Source organism: Rhinatrema bivittatum, chromosome 4, assembly GCF_901001135.1.
Source record: "Rhinatrema bivittatum chromosome 4, aRhiBiv1.1, whole genome shotgun sequence".
NCBI lineage: Eukaryota > Metazoa > Chordata > Amphibia > Gymnophiona > Rhinatrematidae > Rhinatrema > Rhinatrema bivittatum.
This window is the reverse complement of record NC_042618.1, coordinates 140,378,796-140,392,951: the sequence shown is the minus strand read 5'-3', so window position 1 is coordinate 140,392,951 and position 14,156 is coordinate 140,378,796. Positions and strand designations below refer to the sequence as shown.

Genomic DNA, 14,156 nt, shown 5'->3' with positions numbered 1-14,156 from the left:
AAGTAAATGAAAATACTTCCAAAAAAATATACTCAAATGATGGCAAGTGCTCTGTCTTTGCTTACTCAATTTCATCACGTAATATTCATTACCTGAGGCATATCTCTCAGGGAAATGTGACCTAGCTCTACTTGTGGACCCCGTCTAAAAATAGCAGTTTGACATAAAACACAGAATGGGAAACATAATCGTGACACATTTGTGTAAAGGCAGCAGAGCAAAGCAGTGTTCCACTACTGCAAAGAAAGCAATGACAGGGGCAATAAGATGTGATGGAGCGTTGCCAGGCACCCCCCTTTTCCTAAACCTGGTATTGTGTGATACTGGGGTATTATGTGCCACTGGGGCATCTATCCCATCTGCTGTTGTCTCACAACACTTTTCATTCTGTCCCTCAATTGTTCTTAAACACTTGTCTAAAGGTTTTAAAGAGGCTGGGTCATTATGCTGATAGCCAGAGGCTCCAAATGTTTCATTAATCTGTTCAAGGCTGGGGAATCTAATGATAATAATGATGATTCAGAGTCTGGCGCAGACAGAAAGACTGATACTTCACGCATATCCAGCACTAGGGATGTGAATTGTTTTTTGACGATTTAAAATATCATCCGATATATTTTAAATCATCAAAAATCGTTAGAAGCGCGATACAATAGGAATTCCCCCGATTTATCGTCAAAAATCGTAAATCGGGGGAAGGGGGAGGGGGAGGCCGGCGCCATTTTGTGCAAAATGGCGCCGGCCGTACGGCAAAACGATTCGAGTGCAGGAGGTCGCTCCCGGACCCCCGCTGGACTTTTGGCAAGTCTTGTGGGGGTCAGGAGGCCCCCCCAAGCTGGCCAAAAGTCCCTGAGGGTCCAGCGGGGGTCCAGGAACGACCTCCTGCAGTCGAATCGTGTTGCCGTACGGCCGGCGCCATTTTGCGCAAAATGGCGCCGGCCGTACGGCAAAACGATTCGAGTGCAGGAGGTCGCTCCCGGACCCCCGCTGGACTTTTGGCAAGTCTTGTGGGGGTCAGGAGGCCCCCCCAAGCTGGCCAAAAGTCCCTGAGGGTCCAGCGGGGGTCCAGGAACGACCTCCTGCAGTCGAATCGTGTTGCCGTACGGCCGGCGCCATTTTGCGCAAAATGGCGCCGGCCGTACGTCAAAACGATTCGAGTGCAGGAGGTCGCTCCCGGACCCCCGCTGGACTTTTGGCAAGTCTTGTGGGGGTCAGGAGGCCCCCCCAAGCTGGCCAAAAGTCCCTGGGGGTCCAGCGGGGGTCCGGGAGCGATCTCCTACGCTCCTGACGTCGGGGGAGAAGAAACAAAATGGCGCCGGCGCTACCTTTGACCTGTCATATGACAGGGCAAAGGTAGCGCCGGCGCCATTTCTACAATGCACCGCAGGCCCGAGAGTAAAAGATCACACCGGGACCCCCGCTCTGGACCCCAGGTAATTTAAGGCATTTTGGGGGGGTTCGGGAGGGTTGGGGATTTATTTTAAAGGGTCGGGGTGGGTTTTAGGGATGTTTTAGTGTGCCGGTTTTCCCGCCCTCCCCCGATTTACGATTTACACGATATTTACAAAAACAAAACCGCGACGATCCGATTCCCTCCCCCCCCCCAGCCGAAATCGATCGTTAAGACGATCGATCACACGATTTACATCTCTATCCAGCACAGCTCTCTGCTTCAACGGCAGGGGGAATGAAGAAAAGTGGATCTATATACAGACAATAACCAACAAGGACTGAATTACATAGTCTGGGTAAACAAATAAGCATGGGTGTAGCTTGCTTATTGCGGCGGTTACTACCCCTAACTAATTAAGCTAGATATTTTACTTAATGCAGCTCCAACACTGCTCTCTACATTAATGGTGGAGGTGGAAGGGAAATAGAGCCAAAAGGTTACTAACAGATAAGTATGAGAAAAAAAAAAGTGAGAAACTTGCTGGGCAGACTGGATGGGCCGTTTGGTCTTCTTCTGCCGTCATTTCTATGTTTCTATGCTCGATTCCATAACGGGAGTACACTGAACTCTCCCCATGATATCAACCCAAGCGGAGTTCCCTGTAGGTTGATTCAGCAGGGGGATAGTGGGGGTTGGGAGTTGATGCTATGAAGTAAAATTAGGAGTATATCCAGCTGCCATTAAAGACGGGTCACTAGGTTTCATCTGTGTCTGTGTCTGTACAGCGGGAAATGCAGTAGTGTAGGATGGAGGGGGAAAGGCAGGGGGAGCATTGCCTTGCCTGCTCATAAAAACAAAACACATTCTTTTCTCTTGTGCAAAACTGTTCCATTAATCCAGATTATTAACATAAACTGCCTGCCCATGGGCACAGTGCCTGGATGTGCACTAATGTAATGTGTGTGCACACACCAAGCTTGTAACTACAAAAGAGGCCCACTGGGAATTTGGCTTCACAGACATCCATTGTCTCAATATACTTGAGTCTGAAAAACTACCCACTGCCCACTGGCACTGATGCCCAGTGCACAGAGAGACTGAGTGAGTTCAATTAAAAAAATGCAGTTAACAAAAAAAAAAAAGGTGGAATTGACATAGCAGGAAAATTGATGAAATATATTTTTCAATGGAAATTCTAACAAACTAGCTAGAAATGGAATATATCTCTCCCACCAACAACACCCAAATGGTGCTTGCAACCTACCCCAGGGGGTGAATTAAGCAGCAAAATGCCACTGCTAGCAACTTCTCTCCATGGCACAGAGAGACTGTCTCAGATCAACTAAAAAAATTCCTTAATAAAAAACAGGGCTAGCTGGCACTGCAGCCAAATGCAGAACTAATATCTTTATCTTTCTAAGTAGCTAGCCTAGCTAGCAATTGAATACAGATTTGAGAACTCAGACTAGCTCTGAGTACAGCCACCTTCCGCAGAGACCACCTCCCCAGATTACCCCTGCAAAGAAAGTGCATGGAACGCCACGTGCTTAAGTATATATAGTGTTGGGTCATCAGCAAAAGTGTCACAGAGCACTGAGTGAGAGCGTGATTGGCTGCATTGCAAAAATTCTTATCGCTGATACGTTGCATTCTGGTCTCCTTGCCAACCTGTCCGACCCATTCTGACAGGGCTGTGAGGTCACTGATGACTCACAGGAAAGGGCTGGTTTTTGGCTATGGATACACCCAAATGGCGTTCTCTTATTTCAAATGGCCGCTAAGAAATCACTGCGAGGGTGCGGCGCCGAACGGATGATGTTTTATTCGTGGTCGATCGCGATACATTTTGCGACCCCCACGAATACAACGAATATGGACATATACATTGTGGATTGCCAATACGTTGCAAACAAATGCACACCCCTAGTGTTCGAGAGAGTGAGGGAGCCTGTATGAGGGTGTTTGTATGTGCACTAGAAAAGAGGGAGCATGTGTGTGAGAGAGAGAGGGACAGAGGGAGCCTGTGTGAGGGGCAGTACTGAGAATGGGGTAAAACTCTGGGAGTGGCGATAGAGTGGAAGGGGTTGAGCCTAGAGGTGGAGGGGAGAGATATGGCAGGTGGAGGAGTTGGGGCCTGAGAGGGCAAAGTGGCCAGGGGAGTAGGGAAAGCCAGTGGAAGGGATACTCTTACAGGGGCGGATTTTCAGAGCCCTGCTCGCCTAAATCCACCCAAATCCGGGCGGATTTAGGCGAGCAGGGCCCTGCGCGCCAGTGAGCCTATTTTACATAGGCCTACCGGCGCGCGCAGAGCCCCGGGACTCGCGTAAGTCCCGGGGTTTTCTGAGGGGGGCGTGTCGGGGGCGGGCCCGAACCGCGCGGCGTTTTCGGGGCGTGTCGGGAGCGTTCCGGGGGCGGGCCCGGGGGGCGTGGTTACGGCCCGGGGCGGTCCGGGGGCGTGGCCGCGCCCTCCGGACCCGCCCCCAGGTCGCGTCCCGGCGCGCTAGCGGCCCGCTGGTGCGCGGGGATTTACGCCTCCCTCTGGGAGGCGTAAATCCCCCGACAAAGGTAAGGAGGGGGTTTAGACAGGGCCGGGCGGGTGGGTTAGGTAGAGGAAGGGAGGGGAAGGTGAGGGGAGGGCATTAGAGGATTCCCTCCGAGGCCGCTCCGATTTCGGAGCAGCCTCGGAGGGAATGGGGGTAGGCTGCGCGGCTCGGCGCGCGCCGGCTATACAGAATCGATAGCCTTGCGCGCGCCGATCCAGGATTTTAGCGGATACACGCGGCTACGCGCGTATCTACTAAAATCCCGCGTACTTTTGCTTGCGCCTGATGCGCCAGCAAAAGTACGCCTATTCGCGCGGTCTGAAAATCTACCCCACAGTGAATTTCTAGGAACTTCTGCTCAAAATATTTAAAGTTGTGCATCTTTAAAAACTTTTTTCTGTATTAAATTAAAATGTCATGTAAATTGTGTTACTTTGGCAAAATTTTATGTTTTTGTGCGTAGAATTTTAAAATTTTTTTGCGCAGGATTCCCCCAGGAGTAATAATCTAGAGTTTCAGGCATGCAACCTTATACAGAGGGAAATTTTCAAACTGTCTATATTGGGACAAAGTGCAGGTTACTTTTTACACATAGATTTTGTACCGGTTTTCAAAGAGAAAGAACACACAAACTTTTGCTTTGAAATTTATTGTGATTAAATTTGCACTTGTGTTTTATGCTGGAACTTTTTAAATAGAAAATGACACATGTAGATTTGAAAATGCAATCTAAGGGCTAAATTTTAAAAGGTGCACGCGGGCGTAGATTTGTTCGCGCAACCTGGCGCGAACAAATCTATGCCCGATTTTATAACATGCGCGTGCTGCCGCGTGCATGTTATAAAATTCAGGGTTGGCGCGCGCAAGGCGGTGCACAATTGTGCAACTTGCGCGCGCCAAGCTGCGCAGCCTTCCTCCGTTCCCTCCAAGGCGCCCCGAAATCGGAGCGGCCTCGGAGGGAATTTTCCTTCCGCTTCCCCCCACTTTCTCCTCCCTTCCCCTCCCTAACCTGTTCCCCCAGCCCTATCTAAAAAACCCTCCATACCTATGTTGAAGAAGTTATGCGCACCAGCCAACGGTCAGCCCGCGATCCCGAGCACAGCGGCAAATGGCCACTGTGCCTGGAGGCTCCGGCCATGCCCCCGCCCCACCCCCGGACTGCCCAGGACCGCCCACGCCCCACCCCTTTGTGCAAGCCCCGGGACATACGTGCGTTCCGGGGCTTGTGCGTGCCACCGAGCCTATGCAAGATAGGCTCGGCACATGCAGGGTGCACTTGGGGGCAGCTTTCCGGGAGTTACGCACGTTTCTTACGCGTGTAACCCTTTGAAAATCTACCCCTATGTGCATTATTTTCCTATCCTAACCTAAACACACTATTGGAAATGCCTTTTCTAAATGTGACTAAAACTACATAAGTTGTGCCACAATGCTCTTACTTTTAGCTGTGTTTTCTGCAGTGAGTTAACAGGCTGACAGTTTTCACTCTATAATGGTTATTTAAATATTTACTGTGTAAATGGCTTTGAAAATTGTCCTTCTTAAGCATTAATTGCTCTTTGAGTATGTGTAGATGTCAAGACCTGTTGTTCTGCTGCTGTTGTTCTTTGCCACCCTCCCCCCCCCCAAGAATTTGCTGCTCTGTGGAATGTACTGGTTACACACCGAGTCACACTGGCCTTGCTTACCTCCCACTCCCTACTCTCTGTAGTATTTCCTTTAGTATGGAAAGAAACTGGAAGTGTTCTAACCTCTGGAGTTGATACACTTTCACTTCTCTTCCTCTTTCAACTGGCTCGGATCAGAGGCATTTCTAGATAATTAGAGGCAATTTCCATTCTGTGTGCATTGAGATAAAGACTGCACATACGTTTTGCCCACTGGCTTTCAGCAGTTGTCAAAGCAAAAGTTCATGTGTACTTTTGCTTTAAACTTGCTGCAAAGTATGCATGCTCACTTGCACTTGCATGTTCTGCTGATAGATTTTGTTGAAAGAGTATGCATAGAGATTTGAAAAAGCCATCTAACATTCATTTAACTTATCTGGCTAACCCTGATTGCCCCACAGACCTGTCCTAAAGTTATCCGTATAAACTTATCCATATAAACTTTAATATAGCTCGGTATGTTTAGCAGCACTACCGCACTACTGAATATCCCAGCTAAGTTAGTTATCAACTAACTCCTAAAATTAAAATAAACAACTCAAACCCACCAACTGTCATCTGACCCCTTGCCCCACTGATCTTATAAAAGTCTCAATACCTCCACTAATCTAACATACTCTTTCAAAAAGCCATGTTTTCATCTTCCTTTGCAAAGCAAGATAATTCATCTCCTACCAAATTTCCACAGGAAGTTTATGCCATAAGGTTGGTGCAATGACAAAAAGACTTGGCCCCTAATCAAGAAACCTCACATTAGTGCCCCTTGACTAGATCATAATCTCCTCTGAGGGACATACAATTTACTAGGGATGTGAATCGTTTTTTGACGATTTAAAATATCGTCCGATATATTTTAAATCGTCAAAAACGTTAGGGCCACGATACAATACCAATTCCCCCGATTTATCGTCAAAAAATCGTAAATCGGGGGAAGGGGGAGGGCAGGAAAACCGGCACACTAAAACCCCCTAAAACCCACCCCGACCCTTTAAATTAAATCCCCCACCCTCCCGAACCCCCCCCCCCCCAAATGCCTTAAATTACCCTGGGGTCCAGCGGCGGTCCGTAGCTAAATCGGGGGAAGGGGGAGGGCAGGAAAACCGGCACACTAAAACCCCCTAAAACCCACCCCCGACCCTTTAAATTAAATCCCCCACCCTCCCGAACCCCCCCCCCAAATGCCTTAAATTACCCTGGGGTAGAGCGGCGGTCCGAAACGGCCTCCTGCTATTGAATCGTGTTGTCTTCAGCCGGCGCCATTTTGCAAAATGGCCACCGCAAAATGGGTTCCGGACCCCCGCTGAACGACCTCCTGCAGTCGATCTCCTGCCGGCGCCATTTTCCGTACGGAAAACGATTCGCGGCAGGAAATCGCTCCCGGACCCCCGCTGGACCCCCAGGGACTTTTGGCCAGCTTGGGGGGGCCTCCTGACCCCCACAAGACTTGCCAAAAGTCCAGCGGGGGTCCGGAACAACCTCCTGCAGTCGAATCGTGTTGGTCTATGGCCGCCGGCATTTTGCGGCGGCCATTTTGCAAAATGGCGCCGGCTGAAGACAACACGATTCAATAGCAGGAGGCCGTTTCGGACCGCTGCCGTTCCGGACCACCGCTGGATCCCCAGGTAATTTAAAGCATTTGGGGGGGGGGGGGGGTTCGGGAGGGTGGGGGATTTAATTTAAAGGGTCGGGGTGGGTTTTAGGGGGTTTTAGTGTGCCGGCTCACGATTTTAACGATTTTCACGATACTTTACCCACCCAAACGGCAACAATACGATTCCCTCCCCCTCCCAGACGAAATCGATCGTTAAGACGATCGAGGACACGATTCACATCTCTACAATTTACTGGATAAGCATAAGAATTATCTAAAAATATTGTAAATGAATGTTTGAAATCACATAGATTTCTTCAGATATCACATCTCGATAGATCATGAACAATATTTTTGGATAATACTTATTAATCTAATAAAAGCCATCACATTCTGCAGTGAATCCTATTTACTCTAGGAGCTATACAGCTATTAGATCACTGTATCACATTGCATGCAGAACATGTGGCAGGGAAGAAACTGGGGAGGAAAAAGGATCTAGAGTGCCCAAAATTTCATTGCTGTCTTCAGGAAGACAGAGGGGAGAAGGCATTCACCCATTCCCCACTTCCCCCCAGAATTTGGCCCCTCCTTGTGCTCCATCTAGCATCCAACCTCTTCTCATCTCCCCACTATTCTCCTGCTTTCATGTGTATAAATGATGAAAGTATACATCTTTTCTTATAATTATAGGAAGCTATCATAAGTTTTAAAAAAGCCCTGGAAATGTTGAGTCCTGTGAACTCCAACCAACCTTCTTCAGGAGAGGCAGCAGAAAATTTGTATTACCTGGGCCTTTGTTATATGGAACAAGACAATTTGATAACGGTAAGCTTAATTTTTATAGTCATCATTACACTGTGTTTTTTTTACACCATTTGGGGGCAATTTTCAAACATTGTAAAATGTTGCAAAATCCATGAGTAATTTTCCTTATGGACTTTGCACCAGTTAAGAAAGAGAAAATACACATGTGATGGACCCTCTGGTCGCATCACTAGTAAGACCTGGTTGAGTTCTTTGTTCAGCTAGAGAGAGAGAGGGAGAGAATAGGTTAGAGTGAAGGGAGGATTATTCAAATATAGCCCCTACTTCTGCGGGGTCTAAATGGCCAGCCCATTTGAAACAATATATAACCAAGCCATTGCTACAGCTTGGGAGGCAGTCCCTTAGATTTGTCAGAGAGTAAGGAGCTAGAGAGACATTGACTTTTGTTGTTTTACAGCCTTAGTCAGTAAAGACAGGCTAACCCAAGCTGCTGATCCTGACCAGTGTCAGGAGGGATTTCCTCTTCCAGCACACAATCTGTCTGGTTGAGTTCCTTCTGAGTCTAAGTTTAGGGATTTTTGAGATTTTTGTTAGGAGCCTCATTGGACTCCTGGGCCTGTCTTCAAGGCCAGTGCAAGAGTATTAGGCGCCCTAAGTGAACCTTCTGCCTTACACCCGCCCCCGCCCTCCCCAGTCCAGTCACCAGCTCCAGCCCCAACCTCATTTACTCAGACAGGCCCCCTCTTTTACACACAATTAGATTCCTTGTCTCATTCACTCACGCACTCTTATACAAGCTTCCTCCCTTTCTCTTACTAACACCATTGCTCTCTCGTACACACACAATCCCTTTCACTCACACACATAGACACACACACACACACACACAAACAGAGGCGCCACTCGCAGCCCACCGAGTTTCTACTCCTCTCAGCTGTGAGTGGGATGGGCTCTACTCATAGCCCCATATGGCTACTCTTTGCTGTCCCCTAATGACTGGCGCCTTACACGTTGGGATTGGGGAAACCTGTATGTGAGCCGCCCAGGGATAGGGAAGATACACCCTTGAAGTGGTGGTGACCTGCTGGTAGGAGGGGACTCTGCTGTTAGTTACTATTTCTTTTTGGGGAAAGAACACTTTTGTTAGAAGATCCAGGAGGAAGGTTTTTGGCTGCCCCTCCCTTCCTGCTAGAGGCAAGGGAACTGCTTGTTTCAAGGAGTGTCCTTTCCATTGAGGATCCAGAGAGAGTACTAAAGAGACTGTGTAAGATCAAGGAGATCCCGAAGATCTGCTGACCATAAGTAAAGGAAAATAACATCACTTTGGACATCCATCCGGTGTTCACCACCCTGGGGAAAGAGAGGATTTACTCTTTGTGACATAGATTTTGCTATTTTTATCAGCCTGGAAGGGGTTTTGGCCATCTTAAAGACCCTGCCCACCTGGGAGTAACACTTTACCTTAATCCAAGAAAAATGGGTGCCTCCCATGCCCTGATATAAGTGAGTCCTTCACAGATAGAGAGAAGAGGCTGTAAAGGAACTGAAGAGAGATTTCTGTGGTGCTGCAGTTTGAGTTTTGTGACATTCACCTCAGTTCTTAAAAGTAAAGCCTTTTCCCGGTACGTACCCGGATCAGTCCAGACTACTGGGGTTTGGCCCCCCCTCTAGCAGATGGAGACAGAAGTTTACAAACAAAAACTCCACCTATATCTAGGCTGGTGCCACCTACAGTCCGGCAGTATTCTTCTGTCTCCTAGCAGGTGGAGAGGGTGCCAAACCTACAGTCTGTGCTGAGGCCTAGATTTAGGTGGTAGTTAGTGTGTAAAAAAAAAAAGGAAGAGAAAGCAGTTTGAGAGTAGGAAGCCGACGGATTGGGGTTCGGACCGCAGAGGCTTGCCTGCTGGTCACCGAGCCTGCCTCCCAGAGGGTAGTGAGGTAATGAGGGGACCATCCCCTCTGGTTGAGGCCGCTGTTACGTGGGGGAGCTCCACTGTCAGCGTCTATCAGGGCTGGGGGTGACATTGGGGTGCCCGGTTCCCACCCCCCAGCTGGACCCAGACCTGATCTACCGGAAACTGTGTCTGTGTGTTTAAAAAAAAAAAAAAAAAGTACTGCCTGTTTTTTCTTCTTTTGTCTGTGCCTCGTCTCTCCTGTCCTGTTCCTGTGAGGGGGGAGGTAGAGGACTGCCGTCGCAGGGGAGATCTTTTCTTTTTTGTACTGTGCCTAGCTTTTTTTTCCTCGTCAGGGCCGCGATGCCGCGGAGAGCTGCATGTCAGGCCTGCGGGTCCGCAGCCACGCGGCTGTCAAAGGACAGCCTGTGTTCGTCATGCGTTTCCGGAGGGGAGGGAGGGTCCGCGACGCCGGCAGGGTCCCAGGGCAGCAGGCAGGTACGCGCCGGTCCCGAGGTCGGCAGGCCGGCGATTAGTGCGGGGCCGGCTTCGAGGACGCCGGGTCCGGGCACCATTTTGTTTTCTTCACCGGCATTTTCGGCGGGAACGGTGGCCATTTTAGGTCCGAGGGAAGCCGCGGCAGGCACGTTGCCGGCGCGTAAGGGGGAGGACGACCCTCCGCCGAGGTTATCCCCGCAGCGGGGGGATCCCAAGGGGGACAGTCGCGCTTCTGCCATAGGGGCTTTCTCTCCACATCCCTCTGAGGGTGAGGAAGAAGAGGCCTCGGACTCGGACTCGTCCTTTGGGTCCGCGTTTGTTTTGCTTATGCATAAGGCCTTCAAGGCCCGTAGACGGGCCAAGAAGAGGGCATGGGAGACCTCCACTCCGGATTCGGGGCCTCAGGCGGAGAAAAGGTCCAAGCCAGGTCTGGGGTCGGAGGGCCAGAGTAGGGCTCGACCACTCCGGTCCTCGGTTCCCAGGGGGAGCTGGAATCGACCACGGACACGGATGAGCCGGAGGACCCGTCCGGGGATACAGAGCTTCCGTCCCAGCCCCCGAGGGGGGTTGATGGGGACGGAGACCAAGGGGCCTCGGATTCCCGAGGGGCCCATGCTACCGAGGGGGATGACCCAAAGGTGATCCGTTTGTTTCGGAAGGAGGAGCTGGGACCTCTTATCCCGGAAATTCTGGGGGACTTAGGGATCCAGGTGCCACAGGAGGAGTCCCGCCTCGGAGTAATGGATCCGGTAGTTTTGGGTCTCCGGGGGCCTCCTTCAGCCTTCCCTTTGCATTTTTCTGCCTCAGATTTGCTGTTTAAGGAATGGTACACTCCGGATTTGGGGCTGAAGGTGGCAAAGGCGATGGATAAACTCTATCCCTTACCGGAGGACGCCCTGGACATGCTGCGCATGCCGAAGATAGACTCGGCAGTAGCGGCGGTCACAAAGAAAACCACCATTCCGGTCACCGGAGGTACTGCTCTTAAGGATTTGCAAGACAGGAAGCTGGAGGTGCAGCTAAAAAAGATCTTCGAAGTCTCCACATTGTGAATTCGTGCGGCGATTTGTAGTAATTTTTCCCTTCGGGCAGGTCTCCGCTGGGCACAGTAGCTCTTGGCCAATGAGTCTCTGTCGCCGGAAGAAGCACGCCAAGTGAGTCGCTTGGAGGCGGTGATCACTTATAGTGCAGCTGCCTTCTATGATCTTCTTCGCACTTCGGCCAGGACGATGGTTTTGGCGGTGGCTGCGCGGAGGCTGTTGTGGTTACGACATTGGTCGGCGGACGTGACTTCTAAAGCACGGCTAGGTTCCTTGCCCTTCAAGGGGAGACTGTTGTTTGGTAAAGAATTGGAAGATTTGATTGAATCCCTGGGGGAGAATAAGGTTCACCGTTTACCGGAGGACAGGCCGCAGTCTCGGGGGGCTGGCCCTTCCAGGTCATGTTTTCACGGTAGTCGCCGGCCTCGAGGCTCCCGGGGATCCGTTTCTTCTTTTCATCACAGTGCACAGCGTCAACAATCTTATTCGCAGTCCTTTCGCGGGCGCCGTTTCGGTCGTTCGGGCGCCGGTCAGCCTGTGCGGGGGGCAAACCTGCACAATGATGGGCGGCCGGTCCATTCCTCCGTTCCCAGAATTGGGGAGCATCTCGGCAGTTTTTACGAGGAATGGACCAGGATCACGTCGGACCAGTGGGTCCTAGATGTAATAAGACACGGTTACAAGTTAGATTTTTTACACCGGCCGTTTCCGTTTTTTCTGGTATCCCCTTGCGGTTTCTCAGCGAAGCGACGGGTGATATGGGACACACTAGATCGTCTCAGGGAGCTCAGCGCGATCGTTCCCGTTCCGGTCAACGAACTTCGCAGAGGCCGGTATTCCATTTACTTCATAGTACCAAAGAAGGAAGGAACGTTTCGGCCCATCCTGGACCTGAAGGGGGTCAACAAATGTCTGCGGGTTCCTCGGTTTCGAATGGAAACTTTACGGTCGGTGATCGCGTCCGTGCGTACGGGGGAGTTTCTGGCCTCCCTGGACCTCACGGAGGCGTATCTCCACATCGGCATTCGGGCAGAGCATCAACAGTTCCTTTGGTTTGCAGTGCTGGGGCAGCATTTTCAATTCCAGGCTCTCCCGTTCGGTCTGGCCACAGCGCCTTGAACGTTCACCAAGATTATGGTGGTATTGGCAGCACACCTCCGGAGGGAAGGTCTGTTGGTGCACCCGTATTTGGACGATTGGCTAATCCATGCCAAGTCGGAGACGCTCTGCCGAGCAGCGATCCAGCGGGTTCTCCAATTGTTGGACAAGCTCGGTTGGATAGTCAATGTCTCCAAGAGTCAGTTGACGCCGTCGCAGTCCCTGGAGTTTTTGGGAGCGTTGTTCGACACGCGTCAGGGAACAGTTTCTCTTACACAAGACTGAATGTTCACATTGCAAGCGCGCTTTTGCAGATTGTTATCCAAGCAGGTGCCAATTGTCTGGGACTATTTGCAGGTGTTGGGGTCCATGACGTCAACACTGGAATTGGTACCTTGGGCGTTCGCTCATATGCGGCCCTTACAGTCAGCGTTGCTCTCCCGATGGAACCCGGTCTCGGAAGAATTTCATCTCCCCCTTCCCCTGACTCTGGCAGCCAGGGACAGCTTGGATTGGTGGTTGTGTCCGGCCAACTTGAGTCGCGGGGTTCCTTTAGAGATCCTGTCTTGGACGGTCATTACCACGGATGCCAGTCTGCTCGGCTGGGGAGCGGTGTGCTTACGGCGTTCAATACAGGGGCAGTGGTCACCTCAGGAAGCGTCGGGGTTCATAAATCGTCTGGAAACCAGAGTGGTTCGGCTGGCTCTTCTGGAGTTCCTACCACTCATTCGTAGCAGGGCAGTCAGAGTATTGTCCGACAACGCGACCACGGTGGCGTACATCAACCGACAAGGGGGAACCAAGAGTCAGACTGTAGTGTCCGAAGCTCATCTCATGTTCGCCTGGGCGAAGCGTCAACTCAGTTGTCTCACAGTCTCCCACATAGCAGGGGTAGACAATGTTCAGGCCGATTTCTTGAGCCGAAATTAGCTGGATCCAGGAGAGTGGGAGCTAGCGGAGGATGCCTTCTGGCTCATTTGTGCTCGGTGGGGCACACCTGCGATCGATTTGATGGCAACCTTCCGCAATGCGAAAGCGCCTCAGTTTTTTGCTCGAAGGCGGGAGATGGCAGCAGAGGGAGTAGATGCTCTAGCTCTTCAATGGCCGACGGACATACTACTCTGTGTTTCCTCCGTGGCCACTCATAGGAAAGGTGTTGCGGCGGATCGAGGCACACTTGGCGGACGTTGTTCTGGTGGCGCCCGAGTGACCATGGCTCCCATGGTTCGCAGACCTCCTGAACCTGGCGGTAGAGGAACCTCTCCATTTCCCGTATGTTCCAGACCTTCTGCACCAAGGACCCATGTGTTTTGACCAGGTCGATCGCTTTTGTCTAGCAGCCTGGCTTTTGAGAAGCAAAGGCTGAGATCTGATTGACTTTTTTGAAATCTGATTGACTTTTTTGACTGGGTAACCAAGGAATTGGATCAAGGAAGAGCACTCGATATCATATACTTGGATTTCAGCAAAGCTTTTGATACGGTTCCGCACAGGAGACTGGTGAATAAAACGAGAAGCTTAGGAGTGAGTGCCGAGGTGGTGACCTGGATTGCAAATTGGTTGACGGACAGAAGACAATGTGTGATGGTAAATGGAACCTTCTCTGAAGAGAGAGCGGTTTTAAGTGGGTACCGCAGGGATCGGTGTTGGGACCGGTCCTGTTCAA

The 14,156-nt window shown here is 50.8% G+C and overlaps 1 protein-coding gene across 1 annotated transcript in view; it reads left to right on the top strand.

Moving 5' to 3' along the window:
• The window catches only part of TTC6 (tetratricopeptide repeat domain 6), an 832,741-nt gene that overhangs the window by 564,874 nt on the left and 253,711 nt on the right, over window positions 1-14,156 (top strand). Inside the window, exon 22 of the mRNA XM_029598902.1 lies at window positions 7,888-8,022. Coding sequence (XP_029454762.1) covers window positions 7,888-8,022 — 135 coding nt within the window. The remainder of the gene's footprint in view (window positions 1-7,887; window positions 8,023-14,156) is intronic.